General features: G+C 40.5%; 1 protein-coding gene across 5 annotated transcripts in view; it reads right to left on the reverse strand.

The window, feature by feature from the left end:
- The window catches only part of PDE1C (phosphodiesterase 1C), a 378,336-nt gene that overhangs the window by 26,809 nt on the left and 332,020 nt on the right, over positions 1 to 19,507 (reverse strand). For 4 of the 5 annotated variants that reach the window (XM_014949446.1, XM_014949441.1, XM_014949445.1 and 1 more), the window contains 4 exons: positions 19,191 to 19,311; positions 17,815 to 17,990; positions 12,810 to 13,109; positions 9,309 to 9,383 (listed from right to left, as the gene is read on the reverse strand). In XM_014949446.1, coding sequence (XP_014804932.1) covers positions 9,309 to 9,383; positions 12,810 to 13,109; positions 17,815 to 17,990; positions 19,191 to 19,311 — 672 coding nt within the window. The remainder of the gene's footprint in view (positions 1 to 9,308; positions 9,384 to 12,809; positions 13,110 to 17,814; positions 17,991 to 19,190; positions 19,312 to 19,507) is intronic. The other variant, XM_014949442.1, reaches the window with a different exon arrangement.

The following is a 19,507-nucleotide window of genomic DNA, read 5'->3' on the forward strand; positions in this document are numbered from 1 at the left end:
AATTCCTTTTGTCAACTCACCCAGCATCTTGCAGGAGTGACTCTTTAATTTTGTAAGCTTATTCCTGAAAGCCTTGTCTCCCCTGAGTGCTCAAGTGTTCTCAGTTGTAACCTGTCGCTATCTGAAAAGCACTGTTATTGCTAGTTAATCCTAGTACTCCGAATAAAATGATGTCTAAAATCTCAGTGCTCAGTTCTGGACTGGATCATCAGCACTGAAGGATCCTGTCTCCTCTTAAAGCCATTTATGAAGTCTTTTCACAGAAAATTAAGACCATGAAGAAAAGAATTCTGCTATTCTCTTGCTGTTGTTGCAACAGAGAAGAATGAGGCCTAAGAAACAAATTTCAGAAGATTAGTGAAATAAAGAAGAAGTATCTGTTAATTTATCTCCGTTATCTGCATTTTTAATGGATGAAAAATTTTAAAGTGATTGTTTTTGCCAAAGAAAACAGAATGTTACTCAAAGGTGCCTGCACCCTGTTTAAAGCAAGGGAAAAACAAAGAATAAATACTGTTGGAAAAAGGTTTTGAATACTTTTTTTGTAACTGAATTTAAATACCATCATTCTAATTTAGCAGACGACCCAGTGCTTAACATTCATTTTGCTAGGAAGAGAAATGACATTAGCATAGAAGATATTCTCATCTTTGAGCTTTGGCACATAATTATCCCTAAATCATTCATGACGTCAATTTCTAGTCCTGATGTTGAGTTTTATGTTTGCTTGACAGCTTGTATTACACTTGACCTGAGATCACATCAGTGATGGAAGAAAGAGATTAGCTTTATTTTAATATATGTTGTTTGCTTACCAACACATTACGGGAATATATAGCAGCAGAGAAAAACAAAATGAATACACAGGCAAAAGCTTCATTATACCAAATAACATCTGAGTTTCCTGAATAAAGCACGTACAGAAAAAATCAGACACTTATTATGCAAAGCCACCTACAGGAGTAAGTGTGAAAGCTTATTTTGTATTTTACAATCAAACATATTTCAAAGCTCTGAACATGTTTGGGGTAAAAGTAAGATCATGGTTTTCATGAAGAATTATTCCATTATGGATGAAAATGAAAGCACCAGTACTTTTCTAAGCACAGAACGGCTGAGCTGCCACAGGCAGAAGGATAATCGAAGCCAACAAAGTTTTCAGCAAAATACATGAATTAAAATTTTGTAATCAGTACTGGGTAAATAATTGCTTCTTTGATTTAGTGACTTAAACTGAAAAATTAGGATAACACTTAACTCTCGGTCAGACACAAGTAATTGCTTTCTCTCATTGCAAAAATGATAGTTGGAGACTAGTGTTTTTTGCTGGTAGTGGGGTGGAAAGGAAATGAATGACCAACGTGAGTTTCATTTAACTCAAACAAAACTTCTACCTTTACTATTTACTTAGAGCCGGCTAAAAATGTGAAAGATCACTTCAAAGCAAAAACTCTCATTTGTATTTTTTCAGTCTCTTGGGTTTTTGACAAACACATGTTTTGAATTGGACTGAAATTCCAAAATAGTGTAACCTGATTCAAAATTGCACTTTTCAACTAATATCATTTGCTGATTTCTTCCACATTTATTACTGCCTCCAAGTCCCAGGTTTTGATGATTTATTACTGCCTCCAAGTCCCAGGTTTTGACATAAAGAAGAGCAAAGCCACAGTTTAGAAGCAGAGAAAAGAATGAATTGCCTAGTGATTAATAGTAATAATTACTATTAGAGTATGAGTTTCTGAAAATTGACTCTCTTCTCTCTTTGTCCAGATTCTCGGGACTGAAAGGCACAGAACTGCAGATTGAGAAGCCCTAGAAGACTGATGTCCCTCTTCTTCTGTCCCCAGGGAGAGACCAGGCAGCAGGTCCAACACACAAAGCAAAGGGCATGATGGTACCCACCAAGCACACAGTTGGCTGTTTGTAGAGTGCAGTCTTCACAGTTGGATTGCCACACAGTTGACTGTTGGATTTTTTTTTTCTCCTCAATGCTTCTAAAATCTAGTAAGATACCTATAACTGGTATGCTCAAATTGAAAGCTAGTTGTTCCATGGTGAAAGTATAAGATGAAAACATGAAAGCTAAAGGACACCAAACTTCTCTGAGGAGCCATTTCATATCCTTCCTCCCCTTCAGTCATTCTCATTGGACATGATTTTGTTTCTCTTTCAGGGCTAAGTGTTGCATGGGGGGAGAGAAGTCTGATTGTCCCTGGATTGAACATAAATTCATGGAGTTGCAGAGCAAGGAGGACTCTCCTCTTGCTGAATCAGAGAATTTCTATAAACATTGCACAGGAAAACTAACCTAAAAGGAACAAGGACTGCAACTGAAGCATGGTAACAGCTCCACTCCCTGACTGGTGCCTGCTGGTGCAAATTAGGAGAGATTTTGGCAACGTACTGCGTACATTACACATTCCTCCATTCCTCTAGGACCATGGACGTTACCCCCGAGGAGCGATGCAGCCATAGGCTATCTCTGAGCAGAACTGTATTTAAAGGACCAAAGGTAACCTAGAGAAATGTTCCCCGTAAAGTTAACTACTCATAAAATCCACTTAATTACCTACAGTAATTTATTTTTTCACCATGCATCTGGAATTAATATTCCAAATGTTCACTTAAATTTGAAATCAAGCCACACACTATTCCCAGTTTTTAAACTTGTCACATATTGTGACCTCACGGGAAGTAGAAGCAGAAAGCAATCAAACATCCTAAGGACTTTCTAACCATGTGGTATGGCCTGATTGATGGAAAGCAGGCTAAAAAAGTTATATATGAAAGTCTCAAAGGTAAACCAGGTGCTTTCCGTAAGATTTACATACACACACTCACAAAAGTGACAAGTCACAAAATCATCTGCATAATTATACAAGGTACCTTTCTACATATTCCCCATGTACTCGATGATCATGCATGCCATGATGATGTAACGTTCACGAGGTCAGGATGCTAACAATGTATTTTGCATTTAGCTTAAAAGACCACATCATACCATGTTCATCTTCTATTTGATATTAAAACTGCATAAAACCTTCTTCAGAGTACATCCCTTTATGCAAATCCCAGCTTGCCTCAGGTGCCACTTGCTAAATTAGACGTTCTCATTTTTTTCCAAAGGAGCACAAAAAGGATTTTAAATAGCACAGATCCTCCCTCCAGTTATCCTATATTGCATTAGTAGGGAGCAATAGTTCAGCAGAGAGAAATTGTTGTGAAATACGTCTGTTTGGATAGCAAAATGCCTTCATGTGTTCAAGCAAGTTCTTCCAGAAGATAGAAATACACTATTTTCTGATTTCTGACTTGGGGTGATAACATCTAATGCATTTCAAATAATACGCCTTAAAAGAAGCAAGTAAAAGAAGGAAATTGTCTTTAGAAGTAGTCGTAGACGATTGTAATTCCAATTTGCCACTGCTGCTGGATTCTGACACGTATCAAGAGCAATAGCAAGCAACAAGGAGGATTCCAATGTGTTTGCCTTAAAAAATGAAAAGCACTTTTTTTTCCTGACAATAAAGGAGAAATCATCCTATCACTCGCCAAGGAGACCAGCTCCAGTGGAGGTAAGTCCGCATTGGGGAAGGGAATTGTGGCAAAAAGGACTTGGCAAAGGGCTCTTTTTGGAGGGCTTTTTGAAGCTCAGTTCCAATGCAGCTTCCCAGATGGAGCTCTCATGGGAACACGCTGCCCCCCAGAAGTGGGGCTTCAGCGTGTGCCCTGCTATTATGCCAGTGTGGGGTCGCAGTGGTGAGCAACCCCATGGAAGGTGTGCCTCCATGTGGAGGAGCCAATAAGGAGATGTGTACCTAGTTGTGACAAACAAAGAGGTACTGGTGGAGGAATTAAGGTTGGGGGTTGCCTTGGGTACAGTGATTATGAAAAGACAGAGTTCAGGATCATGGGTAGTATGCACAAAACAACAAGAATGATTGCAAATTTGGACTTCAGGAGGGCTAACTTTGACTTCTTCAAGAAACTACTTGGAGAAATTTCATGGGTTAGGCTCTGGAAAGTAGGGGAGGTCAAGACATCTGATGATATTCAAATACCACTTTCTCCAATCTCAGGATCGGTGCATCCCTAAGAGCAAGAAATCAGGAAAGGGAAGCAGGAGACATGCGTGGTTGAGCAGGGAGCTTCTGAAAAAGCTCAAGCAGAAGAAGGAAGTTTACAGTGTGTGGAAGAAGGGACTGACCACTTGGCAAGATGACAAGAATGCCATCAGAGTATGCAGGAATGAAACGAGGAAAGCCAAGGAGGCCTCCTTGGCTTTCCTCAAAGTTACCCTAAACCTAAAATTTACCCTTTTACCTCTCTCAAGAAGATACAGACAAATGCTGTTCATTTATAGGCTTGAGTAACCTCTTTCAAAACACCGTTGGCTTTATGCAGATTGCATGAGCAAGGTTTTGTCAGAAATCTGCTTAGTGTTCATTGCTATGCAGTGGTCTTGGCTAGATTAGCACACATAAAAACTGTGTCTGCAGAAAGCTGCAAAGACAGACAATTCTTAAATGGCTGAACTGCTTTGCAAAACGCTACATTCTTCTTAAATGAATGTGGGAAGATTCTTGTTAATTCAACAATTCTGGAGCCATCATCATGACTCCTTCACACCACCATATCCCTATACCAAAGGCATTCTCAGATAACAACATTCTGTGCCAGCTACTCTGCCGCTTGATTTTTTGAGGACAACTGGGACAGAAAGAAATGAATCCCCTGTACTTTACCTTTATAATCAGGGAATCTTCCAGTTTCCGATGAAGGAATGATTATCAAGAAAAATTAAGAATAAAAGGCCACTTTACATTTTGCCACAAGCAATGTATAGAACATATAGAAAAGGCTTTTGGCTAGTGTTAAGTTTAACATAAATCAAAACAAATCAAGCTAAACTCTCCATTTCTTGCAAGCCTGTTATGAGCTCTTCATATAGTCTGTTTATTTAAAAGGCTACATATTGTATTATATTACACTATATTACATTTTATTCTACTAAGCACATTCTATCGTATATATTTTATTAACTACATTCTAGTCTGTTGCATGGCCAAAACGCAGGTTACGATTTGACCACCAGGTGGCAGTATTGCTCACGGCACATGCCTTCTAGGCACCAGCTCAACCAGCGACAAATATCCTGCCTATTTCTGTGCTAAAAACCTGCAAACCGTACCCATAGCATGACAAGCTCCCAGGACAAACACACATAAGAACGTGTGAATTGACTGTAATTGCTATCTGAAAAAGAATATTTGAATAAACTGTGCTTTGGTCCCTGGAACAAAGAGTTGCGCTGAAAACTTCGTATTAACGCCGCAAAATCTTTTCCCAGTAGGAAAAGAATGAGGAGATGGCAGAGATCATCTGTGAAAGCGGTAATCATAAAATCATAGAATAATTTGTGTTGGAAGGGACCTTGAAAGGCTATCTAGTCCAACCCCCTGCAGTGAGCAGGGATATCTCCAACTAGATCAGGTTGCTCAGAGCCCATCCAACCTGACCTTGAATGTTTCCATGGATGGGGTATGTACAACTTCTCTGGGTAATCTGTTGCAGTGTTTCACTGCCCTCATCATAAAAAATTTCCTTCTCATATCTAATCTGGAATGGCAAAGAATAATTTTCTCATTTGTTGTCGGTTTTGTGAACATAAAATTGCAAAAAAGAACATTTGTGAATGTGGATTAAAATTATTTCCATTATTTACAATTTTCCACTCAAAGTGTTGAAAAGCAACTATTTCACGTGGGAAAATCAGGTTTTCCAAAGTGGCTTGATAATGTTTTATCCCACAGGAAACATTTGATGATGATGTCCCTGATAGGGGCTGTGTCTTTATGTGGGAACCGGCAGCCCGTATCTCTTTCCTTGGATCTGACAAAAGAGCAGTACTGAGTAACAAGTAGCATCTCCCACAGAAAAAGCCAATAATATGAAGTTTAGATGAATATGAGAAGGAGACCAGCCTATGTTCTTACGGCTTGCAGAGGATTTTGAAGAAGTTTAGACAAAAATCTAAGGCATGACTGCAGCTTAAACAGCCATCATCCAGCTAGCTTTAAAGTAGTTGGCTTTAGCACAGACAGCCTCAATCTGTGAAGCTCCCCAGAGATGCAGATGTAGCTCCTTGCCACCTCAGTGAGACTGATTCCTGTTTGTCGAGGCATGCTCACTCTGACACAGGAGCTACATTTCACACCTGTGATTCCAGTGAAGACAGGCAGATTCAGTGTCTTCATGTCCACGTGGGACAGTTACTCTGTGTGTTCCTGGCCAGCTGGTTCCCCATGTAGTAGCAGGACAAATGTATTGGAAATATTTTGGAATTCCTATAGGTACAATAATGTCTTTTGTATATGGTCAAAAAGCAACTTGGACGTAGTTCCTGCAGAGATTCTGCAACATATACTCTGCAGCTTTCTTCTCCAGGTGCAGGACACCTGCACAGTAGGATGGGTGGCAGACTGACCCCACTTGTGTGGCAGGACTCTAGCTGATGCTAATGGGTGGTGGTGAGGAAGCTGAAGCCCTCATGATAAATCTACACAAATGTGCACTTGTTTAATACAAATACACCCCAGCTACATACTGAACAGAGGTGGAAAAACCCAAGTACCCTTGACCCTGGAAACAGTTCAGGCTGAGTTTCACCCACCAGCAAACTACCTGTGGTTGAGTGCACTATAGATGTTACCTCAGTCCTTCTAACTCCCGTGCTTATTCTTTTTTTCCATAATGTGAAAGTCCATGGCAGATAAGAAAGCATATGTTTGGGTGAACATTTCAGTAGTCTGTAAACAGCTACGTATTACCCATGGACAATGTTCCTTTCTCCACATCCCTCACATGGCCGGTAAGGACATTTGCTGTGGAGTGAGTAATGGACAGAAGAGTTTGCACAGTATTTGTCAAAACAGAAGTGCCACCCTAGCACTTCCCTTTCTAGGGCACATCATTCACAATTTTTCTCCTGATTTCTGTCAATGAGATTGCTAGCTATAATCTGTCTTTACAGCATCTGAATGAAAAACATTCAGACAACAAATAGTCCCTGCGTGGTTACAGTTGCTTATTCACTGTGATCAGCTGGTCCCATAGTATTGATCTTTCCTCTAAGGGGATGAGCAGAACATCTTCTCACAGGAGAGCAAACAGACATTAAATGATTACACCACACAAAGAGTAGCGAATTACAAGGAACTAAATTCACACCCTCTCCCTTCAAGTCATCATAAAACATTTGCTTCTTGGTCCTACAGCCCAACAAAATAGGTGCCCCTCATCTTTCTGAGACCTTGAGAGTGCAGGTCTTTAAATGTAACCTGGTCCTCAAAGTCAGGGATTCCTGGGTCTACCCTCTCGGCTGGGCTGATGCTCCTAAGTCCTAAAGAAGCTCCAGTGTTTCTGCATCCCCTGGGTCCTGTCAGGGCTGCATCCTTCCAGCACAGCCACTGGTCAGACACCACCCACCATAGTGGGCAGAGTTGCCATTCTGCCCATTAATTCTTCTGGGGTCTTGATAGCTACATACAACATGGCACGTACTCATGTCCAGAGAAGGGCGACAAAGATGGTGAAGGGTCTGGAGAATAAGTCTTATGAGGAGAGGCTGAGGGAGCTGGGGTTATTCAGCCTGGAGAAGAGGAGGCTGAGGGGAGACCTTATTGCTCTCTACAACTCCCTGAAAGGAGGGTGTAGAGAGGTGGGGGTCGGTCTCTTCTCCCAAGTCACAGGCGACAGGACAAGAGGAAATGGCCTCAAGTTACGCCAGGGGAGGTTCAGGCTGGATATTAGGAAAAATTTTTTCACTGAAAGGGTTATCAGCCCTTGGAATGGGCTGCCCAGGGAGGGGGTTGAGGCACCATCCCTGGAGGTGTTCAAAAGACGGGATGATGTAGTGCTGGGAGGTATGGTTTAGTGATGATGCTCCTTGTTTGTTGTGTGGGTGTCTATTTTTGTCAGTCAGGTTGACGGTTGGACAAGATGATCTTTAAGGTCCCTTCCAACCTAGAAGATTCTGTGATTTTGTGATTCTGTGAAGAGTCACATGTCATTGGAGTATTTGTGCTTAATTTCTGCATGACTGCAGAAAGAGCTGGGTGGTACTTGTTCAAGAGAGATACTTAACACAAGTGTGTAAATTATATGACCTCTTAATAAAATGATCTTCCTAAACAATTGTTGCTAAGGGGCCTCTTTAAAAACATACATACTACAGGCTTCTAGAAGAATTTTTCTACATTTTTACTCGTGGTATCACATTTTCTTCTTATTTATCAGTTTGCTAGAAAAATGGGAATTTTAAGTGATTTTGCAAAAGCAAGCAATAAAAGAAAACATAGTATCATTCTAAGCTGCCAAACTTGCTCTGAGGTTGTTTTTCTTGACCATCAAACCAAAGTCCCGTATTATTTACATTTAGGATTAGTTGTGTTTCAGTGAATTTCACTGACACATACACAAAGATAACGTTAGCTCTAACACTTGTTTCTGTTTATTTTGCTATCTATCTAATAGTTTAGCAATTGCTTTTGGAGCAACACAGGTTCAGGTACCCGTGTGTGCCTCAGAGCCCTGTGGCACACAGCTGAGGAGGTGCAAAAGAGTAAACATGCTGTTTACTTACAGACATTACAGCTGTTCTTCCACTTTGCTGGGGCTGCTAAAATGCCTGTGGACTTCTACACTAGGCTCAGACCCGTTTGAAATTATTCCCAGATGTCCAAGGAACCATTCTATAGCTTGGGATTGCTTCCGTTTCAGCAACATCCCTTTTATGGGGGTCAAAAGCACTTGGCAAATTCCCCCTCAGACAAATAAGTCAATAGAGCTTTGTGTTTTTATTGGCATAATAAAACATGCGATCATCAAAAATAGGGACACTTCATGAACATTTTTCCTTAACTCTGTTTTTTGCATCTCCCATGCATCCTGTCCTAACAGAGAGAACAGAATATGGCCCAAAGAAAGTCACAGAAGGGCAGAACCTCACAAATCCGCATTTCCTATTAAGCAACTCTAATAATCCAGGATTTTTCTTCCACACACTGCACAAAATCGATGGATAAGGCTTAACAACAGAACAATTAGGTAGTGGTAGGCATTATGTGAAAAGGATGATTTTCCCCCAGAATGCCCCAGTGACTATTGTCAAGTGTAAAGACACTGTTAAGTCTGTTTCTGGTTACCACACAATTTTTTGTTTTTAGAATAAACTGTGAATGTTTAGGAAACAATAGATTGCATACAAAAATGGTTGACAAAATGTAATAAAATGTTGCCCTTACCATTTGGTTTCTTTGATTCTTCCCCCACACTAGATTGATCTTTTTTGTCCAACTTACTGTCTTCTTTCAATTCACCTAGAATGAAGCAAAAAGAAACATTATAAACATTTTTATGCAGACTGCAGTTTGTTAATGCCTGTAACTCAATGGAATTGCAACATCCAAAGGAGATGTTCCTTAGGAGAAAAGGTCAGAATCCGTAAGTAACTGGATGAACACATTCTTATAGAACAAAGCACCAGACAAAATTTATCCAGTCCCACAGAAAATCAAGTTTTTCAATCTACTTTTAAATTTATTCTAATTGTTAACACCTTTTTAAGTGCACATGCAAACCCATAGTCCCTCTTGTTGCATATAGGCCATTAAAAACCTTAGCACAACTTTCACTTCAAAATCAGGACTCTGAAACAGTTACGCTTCTAAAGGACTAGGACCCCACAAGACTTCATCATAGGTCTCTGCATTAAAGAACCACCTTAGACATCCCAAACAGTCCTATATATTTTTGTCTGACTTTCTCTTACCAGTTTCCTTTATCCACAGATTCATTTGGCTTGGTCCTTTGATGATGACACCAGGAAGCAAGCAATTATCCTAGCACTGATCACTGGCCCGAGAGACTCTATAGCAAAGCAGGGAAGCAAGGCCTTTGGCAGAGCAATGGCTGATGCAGAATGAAAATGGCAACTTAAGCTGGAGCCAGGGAGGCTAACCAGAGTCATTCTCATTTTCTGTCCTCTCTCAGTCATACAGGAGAGCACACCAGACCTTGCCACACCATCCCTTCATTGAAAGAGAATGCCAAGTGAAAGATCAAATGAAAAATAACTTATTGGGAGAGCTCTAGCAGAACAGGGCTCTTGCAGCTGCAGTGTCCAAACAGCAGCAAAGCAGATGTCCTTCTTTCGTATGTCCAGAGTTGCACCACCACCCTGCCCAAATAGGAGCAGGCAGCTTGTCCTTTTCCCCTGGAGGAGTGATGAATTTGTGACCCACGCCTCAACACAAAAAGCTGTAGAAGTCTCACTTCAGAATTTTGTAAATGTGAGGTATGTTAAAGTAATGCTTATTCCATTTGTATTGCTATTTTTGTTACTGTAACAACTTCAGAGCTGCTGGATCAAGATTATAGATATTATGGATTAAAAAGGATCTGATCTGCCTTCAACATAGTCATTACCAGTGGATAATTATTTTTGGAACAGCTCAAAATATGAGAGATTGTAGAGAAGCAAGAGCTCCCTCTTCCATATTGTGCCCTAAACACTAGAATATTTGTTATTCTTGGATGACAGAGGATTGATCTCTCTCTTCAAGTTTCATCACAGTATAAACAAGGAATGGTTTTCAAATCTTAAAATATTAAACAAGATGGAAAAAACATGTCCTTGTCAGTTACCATTCGGGGCCAAAGCTTTTCCTATTTTTGTTCCTGAACTTATAAAAAATAAGTTTAAAAAAAAATAAAAGCAAGATGGTACAGGGCAATTAGCAACCTCCTCAGCTGATCATACTACCACTGGCTCGGACTCCTTGAACAGGAGCAGTATAAGCAGCTCCAAGCAGGGTTGAGGTGTCTGCTTGACAAAGGTGGCCTCTAAAAGAAGGACACTGTCTTCAGGAAATTAAATGAAAGTGTTTCTAGAAAAGCAAAAAGTCTTCTGGCATTTCCTCCACCATCATGGCTGATGGTAATGATAAGCTGATAATGCTTTATTTGAACATTGCATAAAGAAGTTGCTTGACACTTAAGTGTGTGCAGGAAAAGATGATGAAGATCCACACATACATTATTGCACAGTTTGATCTCTCTGAGAAAGCACAGGGGCAGCAAGTGACTGAGAGAGACTTTAAGCTCATCCGACAACACAATTTCCGAACTTTCATTGAATAGAACTTATTATGAATAGGGGACTTTTGTGTATTGTAATATCTACTCTGCCATACTGCCGGCAGCAGAGTAGAATGATGGTCATAATGATCTTTTTGAAAGGGATTACAAAGGCAGAGAAATAATTAGGCAAATTCTTTACGATGAGATATTAACATATAGGCGTAAAGGAAGCTATGGTGAACTCAGAGATATGAATGTTAAGATTTCATCAGTCTCCAACGACTCTGCCGTGATTGTACCACATAAAGGCCCTTTCCCATAAATTAAGGAGCAGAATTTCTTTTCCTGAGGAACAAACTAATTTTCAGAAGTCATTACAATTCTTTCAAAGCATTTTTGACGCTTGCAGCAGAGAGATATTACAGAAAAAGGCACTGTTAAAATCACTAGAGCAGATTTAGCCCCTGTACTGTTAGCCGCTTATAAAACAAAGGATTTCAGAAGAAAAGTCTGATGCATTTTAGCTGGGATTTCATATGTCCCCAGCCTTTTTGTCTTCCTGGGGGGCCCATTCCTATGCACCTGTGCAACACTATCCGAGAGCATGACAGTTCAGATCCCCAAAGTCCTTCCAATCTAAAAAAAAAATCTAATGATGAAGGGATCACTGGGAAAGGCCAGCAGCCAAGTGAAATACATGAGAATCATATAAAGGATCCTTTAAACAGGGTTTCTGCCTCTGCTGCAAACTAAGCTCAGCCTGAGCCCAGGACTTTCAAGGCCTGTATGCTCACTCAGACTTTTTCTAAGAGGATGCTTCAGAGTCTTTTGCTGATTTTGGACTAGCTGATACTAGCCAAGTTTGTGGCAAGTCATATGGGGGTGTACTACCATTTTTTTGGTGTACTACATAACTACTACATAACACCTTCGGGGAGCAGGAGTTGGGGAGGGAAGGACAGTGAAATGGCCAAGAGAAAACATATCAGTTCTCATGGGTCTGATTTTTTTTTTTTTTAAATTTAATACAATTTTCAAACATTGCTTCCACTTTTTTTAGGTGAAAAATGGGATTCTTATTTTAACATAGTTCTATAGCAAGTTAAAACACTGGAATGAAATTTTCTGAAAAAAAAATTATCTCCAAAAAAAGGCTAGAGACTCCCCTAATAATAAAAATGAGCAAAGGAAGCATAAATAAAATAACTCTTAAAAACAGACAGGGGGAAAAGTCCTCTGTCCTAAAACATATTAATATCTGAGACTCAGTCAAAAGGCACCTTTAATTGGTGTGCATCTTAAAAAGAGTTTATAAGAAAACTTTGGCTTCTCCTCTTTCAGTTACCCAAGCAATGAAGCTGTTCATTGAACCAAGAATATTTGTTTCAGCTTTTCAGTCTGTGTATCTTAACAGGCTGCTTCATTTACATGAAAAAATTCATTTTTTCCTTTCCTCCAAAAGTGCCCAAACAAGTATTATGAACCCCATCTTCTATGGAAGAACACTACTTGGGAGTTAATTTACAGTCTGCAGTTCCCATATGCAGGTGACTATGCCGATGGCGAGGAAGAGGCTGGGCCCAGGGCATCAGGTTCCTCGATCACTGAGGTGAGAAGCTTGTTTTAGGGCTGGATCTATGTTTCAGTGGAAGGAGAGAACTCACCATTCTGGACATTCTGTTTCTCTTCTCCCACTGCATAATGAGAGTCCATTGCCTTATCTGTCTTAGGTACATTTTTCCCTTGAGAGGCTTCATGTTTGTTCACCCCAGTTTGCCGAGTCCCATTTACATGATTCTTACTGGAATCTGTGCTTTTGTTTTCCCCAGGATTTGCTTCTTTGCTGTTCTCTGTCTTTGCTGCTGTGGCATCTTCAACTGGCTTCTTCTCATCCTTTTCATCTGCTTTCTTTTCGTCTGTTCCCTGATGAACATTTTCTTCTGCTTCTTTCTTAGCTTTTTCTTCTGCATCCTCAGCAAAGAGAGAAGCAAAACGAGGAAAAAAATTATCAGTCAATTTGACAAGAATGATACAACTCATACATTTAAATCTACTTCAACTTTTTACATGCTAACAGCTTTTACTTAGATAAATGTAAGAATTGACTTGACAAGGAAAGAAGAGCACAGGAGGACATTCAAGAAAGTATTCTGGAAAAAGCACTCCATGCTGGCCTAAATGTATATTATGTGCATGTCCTTTTTTACTACATAAGGATCAACTCTGAAAATGCAGTTCCTCAAAATTCTTAAAAGGCAAATAAATAGGAGATATTAGCTATTAAAGGCTTTAGGTGTGCCAAGGTTAGTTTCATTTTTGACCCACAACAATCAAACACCATTTGGTTTATCTCATACCGTACCATATAACTAAGCATATTAAAGGTCTTGGTTATTTGATATCTGCTTTTGCCCCTTCTTGTTCCAGGCTGCTTCCAATGCCAGCTTCCCAATCTCTTCCCTTCCACTTACTATTATGCTTATGGCTCTGTCCTCTCTCAGCAGCCTAATGTATTGCCAATAGTACTTGCCCTTCCATCCAGGAAAGTCTTACAGTCAATCATAAATACGGAAAGATCTAAATTCAAACATCAGTGTTGAACAACAGCACCATTTCAAAATACTGTCATTCAGAAAAAAAAATAAAAATCATTTAGAAGCCGATTTCCCCCATTCAAGATCCTGCTCTTGCTCTTACCCAAACCCTAGGTCCTGGTGCAACGCTTACTTATAACATGGGCTGAAAATCACTTTGGGTCCAGAGATTGTGAGCACTACATTTCTAACCCAGGTCTGGTACAGCACACACCCACAGACTTGGCTGCAAAGGCTGTGTAGGGCTTCCTGCGTCAGACTGGAAAGCAGGACAAAACCACAGTCCCTTGCTGCAAGCCTTGAGCTAATAAAAACATCTGGGTGTGCACAGGCTTTGGGCAGAGAATCCATAATTTTCTCCCCTTTTTCCATGATCAGTAGAGACTAAATCTGCAAAAGCATCTGAGAATTTCAGAACACACTCAATTTGGGACCTGTGAACTTATGCAGCTTCAGAGCATATATATCCATGCTGAGTCTAAACATTCGGAGTGACCGCCCTATGCCTGTATTCAAGATTTCTGGACTAGTAATATCCCAGCCCGCTCATTAACCCCATCATGGGTGACCAACTGCACTTTAATTGTGACAGGAATCACAGATCCTGTTTTCTGAGAGACTGTGTAAGTTGATGAGCAGAGGAGCAGATTCTATAAAACCCTACAAAACACTGAATAAAGTGTTCCTTGGTTCTATGGAACTATTCTTGACATCTATAAGGAAGATGTTCTGTTCCTTACAGGAGCAGAGCTCTGGCCAGTGAGTAGAAATTACAGAAGAATGAATGTTAAATACTTCTTATGAATGAATCGGAACCAGTTTGGAGAAAAATATAACAATGGGATACAAGAGAGAAAGGGCAAAAGCCATCCTTATAAGAACTGTCAATCTGTATTTCCTTGTCACCAGCTAACTAAAGTATTTTTTAAATTAATAAATTATGACTTACATGAACTATAATTAAATTAGATATGAGCCCCCCTCATTTTATAATTCATTCCTGAAATCTATGGTAGCTTCCATAGATAGCTCAGCTAAGCATGTTGGTATTTTCCCTGGAGTCTCATGGTATACGGGATGTTTCCTCTCATTTGGGGATCTGAAAAAGAAATGCTGCATTTTGCACCTGAACCACAGGAGAGAAAGTCAGCCCAGGAGACAGGGGCTCACTACAGCACCATTGGATGAGTGCCTCTTGTCAAAATGTTGGAAAATACTATATGTAAATGGTGCTTTGCACATCAGGGCACTTGTTTATTCAGTTTTTTAATTTGTAGATATTTAATTATGATCCTTTAAGCAAAAAGCCATCAGTAATAAACCCACTTACTTTGCTCACGCAGTCCAAGAAATTTTCTATAAATATCACAGGATAAAAAAAGCTCACTCAGGCTTCTGGGGACAATTCCATTACCAAAGGGAATACAGTATTCTACAAACAATTTAATAATAATAATGGTAATCATGATGTAATAGATGGGTTTCCTTCCCTTGTGGTCCCCGGTTGCTATTTGTTGTCAATCAAGAGTGAAATGCTTTCTCTTAAGCTTTATCTTAATAATTCTTATTTTTATGGGCAGGGCATCTTGAGGCAGATGGGGGGAGGCACAGAGACCCATGGCGAGGCAGCAGCCGGGCAAAGGCTTTGATGTGAGGGCTCTGGCATCCCAGAACTGCTCCTCAGTGCCCAGGCCATACAAAGCTACGCTGAATCTTTCAGGACAAAAAAAAAAATTATGCACGCTTGGGCTGCTAAATGCACCCAGAAACACAGAAATTGTGTGTAACTCAATGAATTCAGATGAACAGAAGCTGAGACTGCTTTCTGGATCTTTAACCCATAAGCCGGCGCCCTGGTTCGAGTTATCAGTGATGAAGCTTGGCAAAAACATAAAGTAAATCAAGGGCTATCAAATTCAGGGCCAAAGGTTGTCAGAAAGATAAAATGACCTACTCAAGGCCTCCCATGTCTAATAATGCAGAGTGGTGAGCTCTCTGCTTTCAAATGATCAACTAATTGTTCCATAGGCAACCCTCAGGATCTGCTGGAAGGATTTTTTTATGAGAGAATTAAAAAGAAAACATTTTCCTCTCCAGCTAAAGTGAAATAAAGCTAAATAACCCAACACTTATCATCAGGATACTCTGTATAGAATGGGTATGAAATACTGCATCAATACATACTAGCAGTAGCAGCATTAGTTAAGCAATGTGTGCACATCCCCTTGAATCATAACTTGACATTTAGACGTGGCACATTTAGAAAAAAGTCTTTATGCAAAGCAGTCACTGCAAGCGGGCATAAAGCACATTTAAAAGTTAAATATCCAGAATCTATTACAATCTACTCTACATGTTTGCTCTAGGTGAAACGTAAGATATGTTTTATTTATTTCCCCACAGATCTTTCTTTCTTGAATATTAAGATTTTTATCTAGTAGATCCTCATTAGACAAGTAAATATGTATGGTACATGTTGAAGTTAAATTCTTACAAGTAGTTAATTGTATTGGCTTCATTCATTCAACACTCCTGTACCATGAGACAATGGCCATGTTAAATGTTTTGCTTGTTTAGTTAGCTTTAGTTTGTTTAGTCCACAAAGAACTGTGAAATAGTAAATACCAATTAAAAAAAAAAAAAAGCTAAAAAAGCCCCTGGCAAATAAGCAGATTTTTAATTACGTTTTTGTTTTCATTTTCATGGAATACCTAGAAAGGCTTTTCCTGAATAGCAAGTTTTAATCACAAAGGAAAATTTAATTTGAGTCATAATGTGCTCTTTCTTGGACCTTTAGACAGGCTTTTCACTTGGAGAGGAACAATCTGCTCAGGCAAACTACCCCAAATATTCCATCAGCCCTGAAGCCAAGGCCATGTAATACATTAAAATCAAACTCCTTCCATCTACATGAAATGCAACAACCCCATTAAAAAAGGGTTTGAGTAACAAACATTCAGCTCAGAGAAGAAATTGTACCACAAACAGTTTAAGGAAGGAAAAAAAATTAATCAGTGATACATTCTTCCTTTCTAGGTTCCAATACTGTTCTAAATCACCTCAGGGCTCAAGGAGACCTTGGGCCCATGGAGCAGTTACACCTAAGTCCTTCTCAGTAGACGGCTCTCATTAGCTCTGAAAAATCTCCAACAGCAGAGATTTGCCAATGTCTAACCTCTTATCAGGTTATAACCACCTGCCAATTTTTTCTCCTCTTAACAGCCCTGGGTATTCGAATAAAAAGCTAGTTCCCTTATTTTGCAGCTGCAGTAGTCTTCAGACCAATGCTTTCAGCTGTAAACCCCTGTCAGTTATGCACTACAGTTACCATCATCTGCACTGTTGTACGGCGTATTGTCTGCAACTGGGACATCTGCTGCCTGAACTGCAGTGCCCAAACCTGGACACGGCACTGCTGAGAGGCTGGAGAGACAGGAAGGATGCCAGAGGGGTCTTAGAAGGTCTGGGGTCTTCTTGTTTTGGTCTGGGTTTTGGTTTTGTTGTTGGTTCGTTTGTTTGTTTTTTCACAATAGCATGACAATATTGAACCCTGGTCAACTTGCAACCAAACCAGCCCTCGTATTCTTCTGAAATATTCGCAGTGCCTCCCAGATTCACAACATCACGAGCATTTGCAGCATAGTTTCCAATTCATTATCCAAGTTAACACTAGAAATATGGACCAGTTTGTGAATCCAGAATATCCTGTCCTTCTCCCCTGAACTATCATCCAAACCTCTTTCAATCTTAATATTGCACAATTGATAACTTATCTCTACAAATGCTGTCCCAGTTATTTTTGCACCCATCCTGAGTCTGACTCATGATTTTAGGGGACCTCCCTTACAATTAGGTTTTTTACTCCCACTCTCTTCACTACGTGCACTCACACCACGTGTAAGGCACAGACGAGTAACAATATTCCTATCTTTCTGAACTCAGGGTGGGTTGTTGACCTTGAAAAGCAGATTCTTTCAAACTAACAGTGCTTACTTGGAGAATTATTTGATTGAAGAAGAGCTTGAAGTAGAGGTCAAAGAATTTTTATTCTTTCACTAAGAAGCCTGGCTGTTACCTTTGGTGGCTTGTGCTTTCCATTTCTCCCGGTTCTGCTGCACCACCTCAGTCCAGGTGGCTTTAAAACATTTGAAGTCCACAGTGAGTATGGAGCAGTTGAGTGAGGCACTTCCTTCGGACCCAGTGCTCTTGACACTTGATCTTTTAACTTCAGAGGGACTAATGCTATTCAGACTGCGACACAAGATCACAAAACACAGCAGCAATCAGTACCACCTATACCCAAATACAGCTAAATGAAAAAATGACTCTAAGTCTAGATATCTTAACGGAGTCAACTGGGATAACCAAAACTAAGCTTGAATCCCTCTTCCTCCTCTCCCTCCCCCCTACCCCAGGGCAACCAATGTTAAAGCAAACAGCACAACCTGAGACAGTATTAGAAATAAAGGGCAGCTTTTCCCTGCTTATTTTTTGGTATCTGTACTCCCTAAGAAACAGAATCACTCAAAGTGTTGCCATTACCTTTGTTTTGCAGCTCCACTCCCTAAATATTCATTGGAGAGTCAGATAATTCTACAAATCAAATATATTAAAGGAGGAACCTCCTAAAATCCATCAGTGAGAGCCACTGGGCATAGGACAGGAGGCCAGCCTCTGTCCAAGGCTTGGTGACCTCAGCTGAGGCTGAAATCAGGCACTCATTTCAATTACAGACCCTACCGTTGTCTTTCAAGGATGGGCACTTCATCGTGCACGTTTTACTGAAGTCAGCAAGATAACTGACAAAGATATCAGTGCTTGCTCTTTGTGTAACAGACCAAGAGTAAAAAAGTCACCTGGGAGAGGGAATACTGACTTGGTAGCCCTATTCTAGGGAGCGTTAGCCACTGGACTTTGAATCCCAAGTCATGTCCTTTCCCTTAAACTACTAGAAGAGTAATTTCTCTACAACAGCCGAGCAGGTTGAATGGACCAAGAGTCCTTACACTCCAGGTGAATTCTGGTGGTGCTTCAAACATTGCATAACCCTTAATACTGTCACTAAAGTGTGCTTATACTGCCCAGTCCTCTTTTCAGTCTCCCGTTTATACTTCTAGACCTGTAGGAAATAGTGCCTCTCAGTGACTGCCTCTACCTTCTCTTTGACATCAGCGACTGAGAGAGCACTCGTGTTCACCTGGTTGCATGGCTACAACCATTTGTGCTCACTGCCTTTGGAGGCACGGCTCAGGTTCATGCCAACCTCCCTCTTTGCTCTCCCTTGGGCTGGAGTTTCTGCAACGAAGCCACATCACAAGGTGAGCTGCAGTGTTGGCAATGTGGACATGGTGCTTCAAGCCCCATGGAAGATACTGTGGAGGGGAGATGGGGGCAGTCGGGCAAAATGGCAGCACGCGTGGAGTGAAGACAGAGAGCATGTGGTTTATTCACCTGGAACGCCTGAACCCAGACATGCCAGAGCGGGACGCTTCATCGATGAGCGGAGTCACAATCTTCTCCGTCATGTCAGTCAGCACAGTAAAAGTGGGTTCCACGATGAAATCGATGAAACCTGAGCAGAAACACAAGCAGAGTCAAGCAGGCAAGAGGAGGATTTACATGGAGTCACTGTTTCGGTGATTGCAGCAACAGCGCTGCAAAAGAGAGAGTAAAAAATTCACACCTTCAAAGAGGGGTAGGCAAATACTAGAAAAGGAAGACGGAGTTATACATTAATCCCTGACCCAAGAGCCTGGATATAGCATGCA

This window comes from Calidris pugnax, unplaced genomic scaffold, assembly GCF_001431845.1.
Source record: "Calidris pugnax isolate Ruff unplaced genomic scaffold, ASM143184v1 scaffold124, whole genome shotgun sequence".
NCBI lineage: Eukaryota > Metazoa > Chordata > Aves > Charadriiformes > Scolopacidae > Calidris > Calidris pugnax.